The sequence below is a fragment of the Cebidichthys violaceus genome, unplaced genomic scaffold (genome assembly GCF_023349555.1).
Source record: "Cebidichthys violaceus isolate CVI_PGR_0920_01 unplaced genomic scaffold, fCebVio1.0.p SCAF_8, whole genome shotgun sequence".
Lineage (NCBI taxonomy): Eukaryota > Metazoa > Chordata > Actinopteri > Perciformes > Stichaeidae > Cebidichthys > Cebidichthys violaceus.
The window spans coordinates 18,143,558-18,160,486 of NW_027176964.1; the positions used below are offsets into that span (position 1 = coordinate 18,143,558).

Sequence of the window (16,929 nt, forward strand, 5' to 3'; positions counted from 1 at the left end):
ACGTGAAACTCACTGCGCCAGAATTCAATCCTAACGCCTTAAATACCATCTGACAGCATTTCCCAACGGTAACATGGTTACTTAAAGAAAAGATTACTTCTCTCATTCTTTGACCCTGCAGGCCACACACAGCGGTGCAGAAGCACCTCGTTCAGTCCGTGCCTTGAAGAGTGAATGGTCATCCATTTTTGAGTGAATCTGTGTGTGTGTGTGTGTGTGTGTGTGTGTGTGTGGTGCTCTTTGTGTGTGTGTGGGGGGTTAACAAGTTTTTCTCATTACATGACAGCCCCATCAAAGATTAACAGAGAGAAAAAAACATGAAGCACTAATGGAGGCACGCGGTGTACTTGCACATGGCAAAGTTACATCTGTCACCACTAATGCTGCGCTGGGTACCCACACACACACACTGAACCTCGGACTGAAGCAACATGCACTTTACCTCTCCGGTGTCCCGTCCATCAACTGATGACAGATGGTGAAACAGAAAACAGAGCACTGACGTGTTCACAAAGCAGATGAGAAAGGGTTAAATGTTTAAAACCTGCATTCTCCATTTCACTCCAGCCTAGAATAACGATCGTGAATCTCTTATTATGTTATCAGGTTATTTATTCATCTCTCTGTTTGAATTACTGTCAAAAACATAATCATGTGATGTTAAACATTGATATCAAGGCAACACTGACCCATTTTTTAAAAACAAATTGAAGAAGACATCAGTAATGTCCAAATGCACTACCAGACAGAGGTGTCATGAAGATTATAATATCAAAACTCTGTTTGTTCACAAAAATGAATCAACTGGGAGATTACAAATAGTGGTGGTGTCCATTAACACGTTTCTCCCGTGGTGTAATAGGACTGGATGGAAGACAGGAAATAGTGGTAGTATGACTATCAATATGTTTTTATTAGGGAAGTGGGCTCCCCAGCATATCAATGTGCTAGAGATACAGTCCAACTCCTGACACACCTGCAAGATGGCCATGTGCTCCTGATGGACAGCATGGTGGCAGCAGCTTACATCAGCAGGCCGGCCTCGGCTCCATTCGACTGGCACACAGGCTGTGGCTGTGCCTTCTGTCCCTCAAGGTGGTAAAGTGGCCTGGGCTGGAGAATCAGGCAGCAGATTGCCTTTCCAGGGGAGGCCTAAGCCAGGAGAACGGACGCTTCACCCGGAGGTGGTGACAGAGATCTAGCGTCGCTTTGGCACAGCAGTGGTGGATCTGTTATCCTCCAGGGAGTCAACCCACTGCTCCCTGTTCTTCTCCCTCCCTCCTAGGAAGTGCAGCTAGTCCTGATAGCCCCAAACTAGCCTCACATTTTCTGGATCTCAGACATCCCACCGTTGGTGTGTGGGACACCGTGGGAGCTCCCAGTCCGGAGGGATCTGCTTTCTCAGACCCATGGGGGTCTGTTTTACACATTTCCCCAGGAACTTCAGCTGTGGGCCTGGCGCTTGAAAGGACTGGCCTCTTAGCAAAGGGTCTGCGACACACGGTCTCTGTTGGTGAGTGACTTTTTAGAATCAGCACTTTTAACAAGCGACAGATGGATATAACAGGAAAATCAATTATTTCAGTGCAAAACTTTATTTTGATCAAATTGAACATAAAATACATCATTTGTGTGTGACATGAAGAAACAGTGAAGCTGGACAGTATTCTTTTCTTCCTTCATATCATTGTGTCCTGTACATATTTGGTAAAAAAAGAATGAATCATACTAAAAAGAAAAACACGTGGACATGTTAGCTTGAAGCCTTCAGAGCAGACCACGGTCACACAACAGGACTGGAACAGACGGCTGCTTTTACTGAAACTGAGACAACACACAATACCTCCTCACGTTACTCCAGGATGACAACATGTCTGAATCGATGAATGACCCTGATGTTGTATTTGTATCCCTCACTGTCAATATGTTATTATGAACGTAGCACTGAGGTCACTGCTGTGAATTTGACCTTTTGCTTCAGTAATTACTGTGACATCAAAGTAAATGATGAATACTATGCGTCAGTTAATAAACGTTTAAGATCTACATCTTAAAGATAACATCTCATGTCTGAATCAACCCGAGCACAGAGTATGAAGTCACCGTCATTGAAAGAGATTCTGTGAAGCAGGGCTGACACTTCTTCAATGGTCACGTTTCAACAAACGAGCCCCAACACACATCTGTTCAAATCAACTTTAATCAACCCACAGAACCAGAACCTAAGCTAACGGAGAGTAAACCTGACATTCTGTGGAGCCGCTGTGCTCTGCATCAAACAGCTGACTATGTTGTCATGATGTTGCATCAAACAGCTGACTTTGTTGTCATGATGTTGCATCAAACAACTGACTTTGGGTTTGTTGTCATGATGTTGCATCAAACAGCTGACTTTTATTCACAGTAGACTCCGCCCACAGCGTTGAGTCTTTAACGCCTCAGCTTCTCGTTAGGTTTGCTGTCAGGATTATTTGTCGATCACATGTTCTCGTTACTTCTGCTTTGTGTTCAACCTTTATTGCTTTTGTGGCCACTTGGGAGAACGGCATGTTGATCCATTCTAAAAATATTAGTTTGTGCAGATACCAAAACTATAATCTGCCCTATAATGGCCTGATGTGCTCAAACATTTGAATTTTGAGTGTGCTGAGTTTATAATGTGAATTTGGGATAACAGTGAGCGCTCTGCTATGAAGGCAGGCTCACTCTTTCTACATGTTTGTATATAAAGCAATGAAAAGACTTTATCTAACGTTGTTAATATCTCAAGTTGTGTTTTGTTGTAGAAAAATGACTGCGGTGAAATTAAAGATTGATATAACTTTCTGACAGAATATACACTTAATCATGAAGCTAAGCATCTGCATTCTTTTAGTTTACAGTAAAGAGGACACTCATAATAGATGCACTGTTCTCCTCTGAAATGGTCCTTTTGTACAAGCCAGGAAAAAGACAAAATGCCGTCCTGTTAAGAGTCATCCAGTGTCAGCTCAGCAGAAGAGCAGCAGAAGGACACTTAAGATCAAAACGTCACTTCATCTTTGCAGCGGTGCATGTGGTCAATTCCTGAAATAACTGCTCTGGTTTTCTTTGACTGACCCAGTTAGATGACACACAGAGAGCAACATGAAAGGTTCTGCAAGAAGACAGATTCAAACCAAAGCAACGTCTTAGTATTTTAAGTCCAAATCTCGATTCAAAATACTAAATTGTCCAATTTTGATTCAAAAACCGACCACAATGGGCTGATTCATTTACATTTCTACGTCTGTTACTTCCAGTACACAGCATCCCATATTTTGAACTCGGTACGCTGGTACACACATCTTTGGATCCGTGTGCAGTGAAGACAGGTGAGGATCAGGTGGCTTCATCGTGTGGATTGTGCCATCTGTATTTTTAAAAGTAATCAGTAATGTTCTCAACCTCTAACATAGAGTTCGTGGTAGTTAGAGATTACCGTCTTTGGCCCTGCATTGGTCAGAATCTTTCCTGAAGCGAGCGCGTGTTTGTTCTGAATTTGTTAAGAGAAGTCACAGTCCTCAGCACCGTACAGGTCCGCTAGCCTCCTGAACCTGGGCCCCCAGTCACTCAGGTAGTGGTAGTCCTGCTCAGCCTCGGACGACACCGAGCCCAGTGAGCTCAGGGACTCTGCCGCCGAGCCTGCGCCCTCGTAGGCGTAGGTGGCCAGCGAGTCGTACGGCGGTGCTGTCGGGTTACAGTCGTTCTCCAGCACCTTCTGATTTATGAACCCGCGTACGTCCCCGTTATCCCGCGATGCCATGCCGACCGGCAGTGCGATGAGGTCGGACGAGGCGGGGGCCGGTCGGCGGCGCGGTGAATACAGCGGGGCGTCCGTGGGGATGATGTCACGCCTCTGCTTGGCCGACTCCTCTAATGTGGCGACGGCGTCCGGGTGCCGCAGCGCTCCGATGTCGAACGCCTGGGTGTCCTCCTCTCCCCCGCCCTCGTCGTTGTAGCTCACCACGTTGTCCCGCACGTCCTCCTTGGAAATGATGAGAGGCTCCTGCTTTCTCTGTCGCTTCAAAGCTGTGAAGAGAACCATGATCACTGCAGGAGAAACAGAAAGATATGAGGTCAGACATTTTACAGACAATGACAGACAGGAAGACAGAAAGATATGAGGTTAGACATTTTACAGACAATGACAGACAGGAATACAGAAAGACATGAGGTTAGACATTTTACAGATGATAACAGACAGGAAGACAGGAAGACAGAAAGATGTGAGGTTAGACATTTTACAGATGATAACAGACAGGAAGACAGAAAGAGTTCAGGTAGATGTAGAAACACAGCTCCTGTACAGTATGTGAAGATGAACAGAGGCAGAGAACACCAAAAGTATTTGATGATGACTGCATTCATGTGCATATCAGTACGACTGAAACACTACAGTTTATGGCTTTCCTTTGATCACCACGTTAGATATAATCCACACTGAGATCATTAGCATGAGTTACATTTACATGAGTTACATTTACATGAGTTACATTTACATGAGTTATAAACAGTGTTCTTTGAAAGTGATAGGTCCAACACGTGGTAAATGTGCATCTACACATTTGCTCGTCACATATGACGTGTCAGTGTCTGCATCAGTCCTGTATGATGAAGTGGTCTCACTCTCTCACTCCCTCACTCTCTCACTCCCTAACTCTCTCACTCCCTCACTCCCTAACTCTCTCACTCCCTCACTATCTCACTCTCTCACTCCCTCTCTCTTTGCAGTGTTCATGATTGCAGTCGCCGTGGCTGCTTTCACATACGTTGGTGTTCACATTCTAAAATTGCTGTAAAATGTTGTTAAAAGAGGAATCAGTGTAAGATCTAAGTCCTCCAGGCCGTTCAAACGAATGTGTCACAGCCTATGACATCATTACACAGACTTTCTCTCAGCGCCCATAACTCTGAATAACTTCTAGCGTCCGTGGTGTGTGTCCACTGAGTCTGCAATGACTGCACTTTGAGAAGCATAAATATGTATTCATGTATTCATCTTCTCAGCAGCGCACTGGACTGTGACCGCTGCATGAATAAGAGGATACGTGAGCCGGTGGTGGCAGATGAAATGCATTCATTTCCATGTGGACGTCGTTCTGATGAGCAGCAGCAGACTGGAGCTCTGAACCAACATGGTTTCATTCCAGCAGAGCAGAAACACAAGAGCTGCTTGTGTTCCAGCTCTGCACTAATGGAACTAAAGAACCGCTGCAACGAGCAGAAAGGTGTCATCACACATGCTATGGATTCTTTATGTACATTATGTTTCCATATTCATTCATATGTTCATTAATGGTCATTGGTCCTTTTCTATAAAGCAGCTCTTTTGAGTGAGTGAGTGTGTGAGTGTGTGTGTGTGTGTGTGTGTGTGTGTGAGTGTGAGTGTGAGTGTGTGTGTGAGTGAGTGAGTGTGTGTGTGTGTGTGTGTGTGTGTGTGTGTGTGTGTGTGTGTGTGTGTGTGAGAGAGAGTGTGTGTGTGTGTGTGTGTGTGTGTGAGTGTGTGTGTGTGTGTGTGTGTGAGTGAGTGAGTGTCACGATGGAGAAACGAGCTCCTGGAGACTGAAGCTTTGGTACTTATAGTTCTGTCTTTTGACGGATCTCGTCAGGACGATAACGTCACAATGTTAGGATCAAGATGAATGAACATGAATATTTTGATTGTGTACGTACGCAGTGGTATCGGATTGGTCCATAGTATGGTTTTAGGAGAGAACGGGCCGGTTCGGTCCACATCTAAAGGGATGTGTGACTGACGGCTTCAGCTGATCTACTACATGGACCTTTCAACATCGTTTCACATAAATATGTGAATTCAATACAACCTATTGTCATTGAGTTACAGCCCATCTGCTAACATACAATATATAATATATATATATAACTGTACAGTACGTGTTGTTACACATACTGTACAGTTATACATAATATATATATATATATATATAACTGTACAGTACGTGTTGTTACACTCACTCAGCAGTATGACGGCACACAGGAGGATGGCGATGAGAGCTCCAGTGCTGAGACCAGGAGAGCCGCTCAGAGCCTCTGCATTACACAGTTCCATGTTTCCGTCCCGGTCGCAGCTGCACACCCTCACGGTGAGAGTGCCGGTACTGCTCTGCAGCGGGTAGTCTCCGTCGGTGATCACCACGGGAACCAGGTAGACGCTCTGATGAAGGCGGCTGTAGCTGCCGCGTCGCGTCAGGATGCCAGCGGTGTTATCTGAGGAGGAGAAAGTATCAGTGCCCGACACTTTGACACACTTTAGGATACCGAAAAGATCACTTTATTACCAAGTAGGGGAAAAAATGTGAGTCCAACAAGACATTCTATGTGACTAAAGAGACAAGCACGTGGATTCATGTGTTCACAACGTCAGGCAAAGAAACTAACAAGTACAAACCAGTCAATCAAGAGGTTCAGCATCAGGCCCACTTGGACATGAGGACTAAAGAAGTTGGGGATTGAACTGTTGTCCCCCTGAGGAAGACCCGCTATGACCCCGGCCACAGTAGCCCCTCGTTATAGACATACATGACCCTGAACAGGTTCCCCCTGTATCACCTATAACAAGGCAAAGGACTGCCGATTACTAGTCAGGACTAGGACTAGAATAAGTTTAACAAAAGTGACCATAAATATCATTTCTGATTCAAAAATTACTATCTAGTGTCAAGTTACTCTTTAGGACGGACAGCCCACATGCAAAGATGAGCCATCATTCAATCAACAGCAGGATTTAAGATGACTCATATAAGTCACTCACATTATGAGCTTCATGGATACAAACATTCAATTATGATTTCATTTTACAGTTGATGTAAGGTTAAAGGAATACCTCAACATTTAGTGGAATAAATGAGTTTAGTTTACACTACGTCAGTACGTCAGTACTCTGAGCATCTAACAATGATGCAGGTTTTTACATGGAATTAGAGTGTGTGTATCAGACGCTGAGGGGCAGTGAACAAGCTGAAAACACCCATCATTGGAGGAGCTCCTCCCAGCTTCCTGAGTAGGCTCCTCCCACCCCCAAAAAGTTAGCTCTGGATCGAAAAGGGCAAAAGCTCAGAGCCACCTACCAGGCTCATGACCTAAACTGTAAAAAGTGAAACTGACTCAAGCTGCTGTACTTGACGAGTTCGGGCTGAGAACAGGTTGATTCCAACCAACGTGAACCCGAGAATATCTTTTTTTACACATAACAGTTATTTCCTTGATTTCATCCGTCAAGTGGAGAAGTTAACATGCCTTGAGGTTCACATTAGGCAGTCTTTGTTTAACGTCTGTTGTGATATAGTGGATGTATCACGGATCAGTAAGAAGCCCGTGTCTGGGCAGGGGTTGCCTACCTCCATTGTCTTGGACAGAGAAGTTGCTGCGGTGGGTCTGGAGAAGGCTGAAGAAGAACTTGTGTCCCGTTGACGGGTCATCGGCATCGACGGCGCTCACCGTCTGGATCCGCTGTCAGAGACACCGACACCATTAGCATGAACGTCCCACGGATGAGAAAAGAGCATTCAATAGACAAGACTGGTTCACACTGCTCTCCTCGTATATGACGAAGAAAGAAAGGAAACCCGTCTCAATCATGGTCGAATACTTACATTTTGACTGTCATTATAGTGAACGACTTCCATTTCCAGTTGATAATTGTTCTACACAATCATCAACTGGAAATGGTTGTAACCATGTAAAAGCAATTTCCTGTTTGATATCATTTCTTCACTGTGTTTCAGTATTTGTCTCATATTTCTGTGACATCATTCCCTGCTTCCATCGGAGCGTTGAACAGTGAGACAGCAGGACATGAAAGCACTTTGTTAGGCTTCATTTGAGCAACATATAAAACATAGTGAGTGGAGAAGTGGAATATGCTACAGTAGTGTTCCCACCATTGGGATCCTGCAGAGTGTGAGTGCTTCATGCTCCAAACAGAGATTTTAGGGGAATACGTTTAAAGCCAACACAGCCTGACAAAAGATCTCAACAAAGTCTCACTTGGTTTACAGATGGAGTGAAGTGTTTAATATGAGCTTACGTCACAAGTTTAAAAGAGTCCACATTAGGGATGGGTATCAATATTGAAGCAAATACGATACCCAAGTTTCAGTATTGTACCAAAACAATACAATATTTTTCTATTGTAGTTTAGGAAATGATTTAACATTAAACACGAGACAACTTCCTTCAAACCTCTTTGTTGAATAAGTTGAATTTACCTGTAGTGTCTTGTAAAATGTATGCAATTTATTTAACTTAACTTAGAATACATATCATTGAAGGCTGTTGTTTCTAATACTCTGAGCCACACATCTCCACTTCAGGAGCACTTTCGCTGCAGGCTGGAGTGCTTTTTATTATTATTATTCATTATTATTATTTATTATTATTATTCCCCACCGCCCCAGCCTAAACACACGACCCTCATTCAAATAAATGGGAGGACTGGCGTTCTCTTCGCAATGCCTGATTTGGTGTGAGTGCAGCTACGCCCTCATATGAGTGTGAGTGTGAGTTTACTACACAGTGGAGTGTATTCTCTAGTAACATGATATTGCTTGTTGCTATAAGCTTTTTAACTTCATAGTTTTGAAACCGGACCTCCAGTGTTAGGAGGAAGTGCCTTATGAATAATGGGGTGTGTATAGTTTTGATATTGAATATATGAAATAAAATGGTATTGAAGCCCAACCCTTTTGTTTGGACAGCCAATTCCGATCCTGCTCAATCCTGATGAAGTTGTGTTGCTGTCAAAAGAACAATGTGTACTGTAGCCCAGTACACAGTGACTTGATCCCAAACATAGAGCCAAGCTCTCTGCGCTATACAGGTCAAAGTGATGGAGCTGTAGTACCTGACCAGCCTTAGTCCTCTCACAGACAAAGGTCTCATACACAGCGGCGAAGGTGGGAGCGTTGTCGTTGATATCCAGCAGGCGGATGTAGACCGGAACATGGCTGCTCTGACGGGGATTATCTGAAATGCAAACACAGTGAACCAATCAGGTTTCTTCATGTCAGCTTGAGTCAAACTCTTTGTGGAATACAAACTAGAAAAATACATTATTACTTCAATAACAACTAAACAAAACAACATGTTGAGTGATTCTGTATTCATTGCCAGATAATCATCAGTGTCCAGCAGAGTCTCAGCCCAGCATGGACAAAAACCACACAGTTCTTTTGTTTCAACACATCCACAGAGAAACAAGAGTAATGATGGCTCACCGTTCATGACCATAGCCACAGCCAGTTAAAGACAAAGACATGTTTCTTTTTCTTACATTGGGTGTAGAACGACAACGACGAGCAAGAAGCTTAAATGCTAGGTGTGTGTGTAGGGTTAGCCTTGTATTAGCCATCTCCATATGCTGAGTTCATTCACTTTCAATGTATATGAGTCATTGATAACTGGACCTTTGGGCTTAGATAGACAGTTTGGTAATACTTTATATTTAGGTCTTTGTAATAAGCGTTCGTTAATAGAGAATAAGGTAAATGGACTGTACTTGTATAGCGCTATTCTAGTCTTTAGACCACTCAAAGCTCTTCAACACTACATGTCATTCACCCATTCACACCCATTCATACACTGATGACAGGGCCTACCATGCAAGGTGCCACCTGTCCATCAGGACTAACTAACATTCACACAACATTCACACACGGCAGGAACAGCCTGCGGGAGCAATTTAGGGTTAAGTTTATCATGTCGTATATATATATATATATATATATATATATATATATATATATATATACATATGTTTACATTTTTTACAATTGAAAGTTGCTTATGGAACAAGTACACGCACAGATAACGCTGCTGGTTTAAATGTTAATGATAAAGGATCTATAATTACAAAGTAACGTGTGATATGAAGTAATCTCACCATCTGCGTCGACACTTTCCCCCGTCTCGTTTTATCGATCACAACGTTGGCGTGGGACGTGGCGTACGGCTCTTTATATATATATTAACGTTCATACATAAGACCCCTGGTCTGTGGAGTACACCTTGTTGTTTTTAAATGTCATTTTTAGACTCTCATGGCAGAGACTGAAATCTAAGAGCTGGACGAAAGCTACTTGTACAACTGATGGTGACCCATGTGTTGTGGTAGCAGAAAGTCTGTCTGGACTTACTGAACTCAGTAGCAATGACTGAAATATTATGCCAGGCTGAGTCCTCTCTGTCCAGGCCTTTGAGCAGGAACACAGATCCATTCCCTGGATGTACGTTGAACAGGCGGTCCATGTCGGTGCGACGGTCGATAGAGTACCTGTAACAAGCGAGACAGAGAGAAGATGAGAAAGGGCTCCATTAACCCTCAGTGTAGCCCCATCAGGGACTCACCAATACGGAGACAAACTGATGTATTTCAATCTGTGGGGGAGAGTTCATGGAGTCCAACATCAGGTGGTACACTGTGGCGGTACTGAACATGTTTGAGAAACGCACAACGTCAGCTCATACACTTTGCAATGCTGTGGGCCTGAACAGCTGAGTGAAGCTCTTTGGGAACTTCCCACTGGTATTTTATATTATGAATGGACATCTAGTCCTCTGGTCAAACTAAATAAAAGTCTATGTTTTCAATTGTCCAAATTGAACTATGTTAGTTCAAGAAATGTTTCCATGCAGGCATGTGAACGTGTGAATATGAATAACTAAATCTGTTTGGCACAGCATGTAAAAATAAATGTCTCTCCAGCCCACGTGTTCTGTAGAAGCGCAGTCAGGCAGACTCTCTTTACTCTCCTCTTCATTCATAATCTCTCAATCTCTCTCTCTCCCTGTGATCAGCTTCACTTTAAACTAACCAATCAGATTCGGCAGTGTCCTTAAGCCAATCACATCGCTGCTGTCAAACTTTAGAAGTGTTCTCCTCTCTGCTGCTGTCAGTTGTCATTTCAGCTCAGATCAGAGGTGACCCTCCTCCACCCCGGTCGCCTCCAGTCAGCATCACAGTCAGGCTCTTCATTCATCATCTTCATCATCTTCACCACAACCAGTGTCTGGACTCCAGGGGGATCACTACCCCTCTACTACCCTACTTCAGGATGGAGTCCAAGACTTTGCACTATTCAAATTGAATGCATGTGTAATAAATGATTGTTAAACTCTAACGAAGTCTCTCCTGACTGAACTGATGATTGTCTTTGTGTTTAAAATACAGTGTTGAAGTCAGGACGCGGTAATCCCACCTCATTTAAAGCATCTGCCTACCAAGCCCCGAGGAATTCAAACGTTTCACATTAGTTTAATCTGCAAATGAACAGTAACGTAGAAAGAGCAGTTTGTGGAATTAGAGGGTGTGAAATGTTCTTATCCATCTATGTCAGTCTCCAGGAAGAAGTACTGATGTATGTTTCACGTACAACACCAGTACATATCACGCATATGTTGAACGTGGATGGTATAATAAAGAGAACAATGAGCGGCAAAGTCCAAGAAGGTCAGACGTGAAAACCAAAGTAAATGCTGACTTTAAGCTTGTTACGCAACATTACATCAAAAAGTCCACTACCAGCATGTATTCACGCTAACGCTTGTTACGTTAAGTTGTTACAAGGATTATTAATAATGAATAATTTAACCATTAACCGACAAAGATGAATGCTGTCATTAAAAGAGAATAGCTGGTCAATCTATGAGGTCATGAATCTTAATAAGCATCGTTGACACACACACACACACACACACACACACACACACACACACACACACACACACACACACACACACACACACACACACACACACACACATACATAGACTTCGTTACGTACAGACAAGTGAAAGCACATGATTGTGCTGCATTCTATTCAGTCTGACTGTAGCCTGTTCAGAGTGTCTGTGGACTGCTCACAGAGCACTCTCTATGTTGAACTAGTCGCAGCTCTTCACAGCTTCACAGCACTCCATAGATAATAGAAGTGAGACGCCTTTGCTGCTGCCTGTCACAGGGGAGGCAAACTGCTCTGTGAGCAGGAACTACATAATGCACTGGATCGTGTTCAGTGTGTGGATCAAGGCTGGTGTCACCGCTGACTCAAAATATAGCATCCAACTGCTATTAGCTGCTAATTATGTCCCATTCAATCCTAATGATTGTTTTCTATTAAGAGACAGAAGAATCGAAAAGAAAAGGTTGCTTCAGCACATCCAGGCTTGCTCATAATTAGAAAGCACTCAACAGTGAACTAATAGTGACACGATGTGAATAGATGATACAGTCATGTGATGTGTGTGTGTGTGAGACACATCATTTTAAGAGCACTCCATGGTTCCAGGCACACACTGCTCATCATGATTATGCTAATGTCGTCTGTGTTTACACTGCACTGGTTCTTACCAACATATAGAAAAGGCTTTGCCCTGTGCTTTCCTTTTTTGGCAGTGACTCAAAAGTTTCTGCCAAGATCAGGAACGTTTCAACACAGATCAAATTACCCACGGAGGGTTACGTTTTATCTTGTAAACATCAGACGATCCCCAGGATGCATTGATGCCGTTTGATCAATTAGTAACAGGAGAGCAGCTCAAAGTGTCCTGAAGCCAGCATCAGTAACGGACAGCAGGGAGGCAGCAGGGGTTGAATACAGCCTGTGGTGCAGCTTTCTGTTGTGTAGTCGACAGTTCTACACAGAGATCACAACAGTGATCGCTGTAAAGAATCAAGCTCCATTTGAAGTCAAATTCATCCAACTTCAATGTATTTCTGCTGAGATTTCTAAAACGGCAGGACAGGAAGTGGAAATATGCAAACTTTTTTGCAGAAACGGGCTTACTGACAGTATGCCCCCCCTACCAGCTGATAGCGTGTGATGCCCAGCTGGTAGCATTGAGGTAAAAGGTGATCAATACAAAATTCAGAGCATATCTGTGATTGACTCCACACAGCTCAAAACAAGCTAACGAAGCTGACAGTGTCAACCTGGGGGGAACTGGAATGTAACTGATTTTTATTGTAAAATCATTATAACCCATCTGGCTACTCTATTTTAACTTCAATACTAAATGGAGGGTGTCAATCCACCAAAAAAACCCAACTAAGTACAAAGTATAGGTGACAGAAGCTGTCCACTTATGGATTAAATGGAAACTAAAGCTGAACTGTACACACTCAAGAGAATGTAGAAAGATGGAACAATATTTGTATTTAGTTATGATGTCCCCTTAAATGACTTCAAGGGGTTCTGTTATTGGTTCATTTTCTTGCCTTAACAGTTAATGTTTCTGTAAGATTGTTTCCATTTAGAAATGCCTTACTTGACCATGCTGCGAGCTCCATCGGGGTCCATGGCACTGACTGAGCCCACGGCCACGCCCACTGCAGCGTCTTCCTTCACCTCCATCAGATAGCTGGCTTTGTCGAACAGGGGCGGCTCATCCACGTCGTCCACGCCAATCCGGACTGTGGCCGTGTCTTTGGAGCCTGCGGACATAAAGCGAGGGTCCACCTGTGTGTTCCGGACCTGGATCTCTACCGTGTACGACGGCTTTTTCTCAAAATCCAAAGGCTGCAGAGGCAAAGAGAAAAAACACGGAAAAGTTACACGTCTGCTGAGGCCATCATCAAGTTTACAGAATTTATACCTGCCGAGAATATTTATGTGTACAAGATAAGTCAAATAGATAAATGATTTAGCAGTTTAGTGTATTAAGAGTCAGAGGTCATTCACATTCATTTGGTGTTGATGTCCAATATTCACTCTCTTTAACTCTTTGAGGTCTCCCCCAACTCCTGAGAAGAATCTTTTAGCAGCTGAAGTTGCTCCATTTCTTTGCTCTGAGCAGCTATTGTGCAGTGGGTCAGAGCTGTTTCACTAAACACCTCAGCCTGCAAACTGGAAATGAGCTTGATCTGAGCGATCCACCTCCACAATGATCTCCCATCAGGCGTTTTAGCGTCTTTCAAAGCGCTTCTTTGTGAGTTTGTCACAGCGAGAGGATCCTTTCACATTAGTCATTTGATCCAATGTTGACCTGCTTGATTAGTGCAGCTTTAAATATTGGTGAACCATAATGAGGTTTAGCTAACAATTACAAATGTTGTGGACCTGGTTGATGGGATTTACATTAAGGAATTAGACTAGTCTGGAACCCAGACTGAATGGACGTTTCTCATACAGACAGGACATGTGATCCTGGACATGTGATCCTGGACATGTGGTCCTGGATATGTGATCCTGCAAAGACTGGGATGACCAGCCCAAACACAATTAGAGTGTTTATACTGTACATAGTCACGGCTTGATGCTATGTCCCGATACCAGAAGTGTAGTAGTCGATACTAATACCAGACTTGGAACCGAAGCATTGCTTTCGGTGACATCCCTACTTGATACCATGCAGATCATATGTATAGTTGGAATGACTTTGACATATCTTTTAATTTGATCGCTGAGAAGTTAAGGGTTAAAGGCAGGATTTATAGAGTGTAAGAACACATCTCTTTCATTGTGTTTCTGAATGAGGACAGAATGAAAAGAAGAGCACTTGCTGTTACAGAGGGGAATCTAACGTCAATACAAACGTGATAAAAAGAGATTCAATCTGATGGAGAATGATAACGCTTCTTCATAAGAGCATATAGTATTGATGAAATGTGTTTCTTGACGTCAGCTGTGACATGGCTGCATGGCTGTGGGTTGAAAGAAGAACAAAGCTTCAGATGTACTTGAACAGGTCTACATGAGCTGCCTGGATACGGTCCTCGTCTCCTATCCTGCTGACTGCACATCATTACTTCTTTGTTGAAGCTTGCCAGCAAGAGGAAGAAAAGCATTTCTAATTATCAATTTTGATTTTACATCAGTAAACACACACTCAGAAAGGAAACTGTGATGAAAAGCTCCAGTCCTGTCTGTTGGAGTCTGCTAAGACTGGGGGTTGTAAAGTTAAAGAAGAATACGTTTAATTTGGTTTCTTTCATCTGTCAAGCATGCCCAGGCTTTGCATATTTAACAGTACGTGTAGAACAGACTACGTGGGCAGTATGCTTCTGAGTGGAACGTGTAGGATGATGAGTACCGTAGGTGATTCAGGATCTGCTGAATCACAGCTTTAGGATTCATTTGATTTAAACAATGCCATGAGAAAAAATATCCAGATAATTAAAAACAGCCTCATTTGAACGCCGGCATTAGGAAAGCAGATTTCACGTTAGTGCAAAAGATGCAGCTTGACTCTCGCCTGTCATTCTGTGGACTGCTCCAAGATATATTACTGCTTATTCAATGCATCTCTTAACCTGTTTCCTCTTATTGTTCATGTTTCCTCTGACATTAGTTAAATGTGATTTACAGTGAAGTCCTTCTCTAGCTCACCTTCCCCACAGTGATGACTCCCTCCTGTGTGTCTTTGTCAGTGGAGATGTTGAATATGTCCACGCCGTCTCCACTGACGATGGTGAAATACATCTCTGCGTTCTTCCCAATGTCTCTGTCAGTGGCTACAATTCTCCCAACTGGAGTGCCGGACTTGGACGACTCAGGAACTCTGAACTGGTGAATACCTGAAAACACAGGAAATAAGACTGGAGCTGCTTTTATGTAACCCCACCCCCTCAATTTGGTCTGGATACCATCCGGGCCAGGCCACCTCCCAGGATGCATTGCTTTAATGAGCTGTTTATACATTTTCTAAGATAAGGCTCATTCATTTAAAATGGAGCCAGCCCGTCGGTGGAGTGGGGGGGCCCACCATAGACGGTCCATAAAGATGACATCACAGCTCCCCAAACACATCACGGTCACACCCTGGTGGCTGGCTCCATGTGATCATGGTTCATACTGTCACTGACCATGTCGCTAGCTAGCTTAGCATCATTTCTTTGAGTGTATCCAATGTGAATAACAATGCTCTGCCTGTTCTCCACTGCTGTGACTTGTGTCCCTTAGGGCTGACCACCACCCAATAACACGGTGTTTGATGTCATGTGTGAGATGGCCAGCTCCTCCTCATGCTGAAACACACACCAGCCTTGTTCTAAATGAGAATAGCAGCTTGTGTGAGTCACTGAATGGAGTCAAACACGGTTACATGAATGCAAATGAGATACTACTCTGCTGTATGAACCTGAGGCGCTTCCATATCAGGATGCTTTCCTTTGCTCAGGATGTGTGTGTTGGTGTGTGCGTGTGTGCATACATTCCATCTCTGAGATGTAGTGGTGTGTATAAACTACTTGGGTGAGTATTTACCTCGTACACCCTGGCAACTAAGCAGGACTCAACCTGCCACTGTTCACCGGAGTCAGATAGAGAATGTGCTAATGTGAATGCCCAGTTAACACGTTATCACAGTCAAGCAGCTGCAGCTTCCATCATCCACTATTGGATTTAACAGAATAATTACACCAACTTCATGACACATTCGTGTGTACATACGTTTCTTTGTATTAGCCTAGTTCTCCAGCTGTCTGTCCACAACATTGAACTCATTAAACGTGTTCAAATGAATAATTCAAACTATATGAATGAAATAGACAATAAACAAACTAACACATGAATAAGAACAAGGGATGACGTATTATAGTATCTAGTCATACTCTCGTCCACTATGTGAGATTGCTGGTCCCTTCTGAATGGTGTGTTTTCTGGGGTAAGTGTAACAGGCAACCAACCAGACCCACAGCTGATGCTGTGATTCGACTGGCGGTTATGGGATCCAGTGGCCAGCAGATACATATGTACATACTGTATATGTAAGAGGCGAGGAAAAGACCAAAGACTGTATAGAACTCTAGTATCATCTTCTATAATAGAGTTGTCTCTCAGGGTGACAGCCTGTGTGGGACTGTTCCTTACAGATGTGCTGATGAAAGAAACATGCACAACTACACATTTAGACCCAGCAAACATATATGCCCACACTGAAACACGTGACCAC

The 16,929-nt window shown here is 43.4% G+C and overlaps 1 protein-coding gene across 1 annotated transcript in view; it reads right to left on the reverse strand.

Moving 5' to 3' along the window:
- Positions 1–1,582: 1,582 nt before the first annotated feature.
- The window catches only part of LOC137865918 (cadherin-6-like), a 36,591-nt gene continuing 21,244 nt past the window's right edge, over positions 1,583–16,929 (reverse strand). Inside the window, exons 6-12 of the mRNA XM_068701497.1 lie at positions 15,366–15,553; positions 13,306–13,556; positions 10,176–10,312; positions 8,885–9,006; positions 7,380–7,491; positions 5,998–6,249; positions 1,583–4,071 (exon numbers count right to left, since the gene is read on the reverse strand). Coding sequence (XP_068557598.1) covers positions 3,524–4,071; positions 5,998–6,249; positions 7,380–7,491; positions 8,885–9,006; positions 10,176–10,312; positions 13,306–13,556; positions 15,366–15,553 — 1,610 coding nt within the window. The 3' untranslated portion in view covers positions 1,583–3,523. The remainder of the gene's footprint in view (positions 4,072–5,997; positions 6,250–7,379; positions 7,492–8,884; positions 9,007–10,175; positions 10,313–13,305; positions 13,557–15,365; positions 15,554–16,929) is intronic.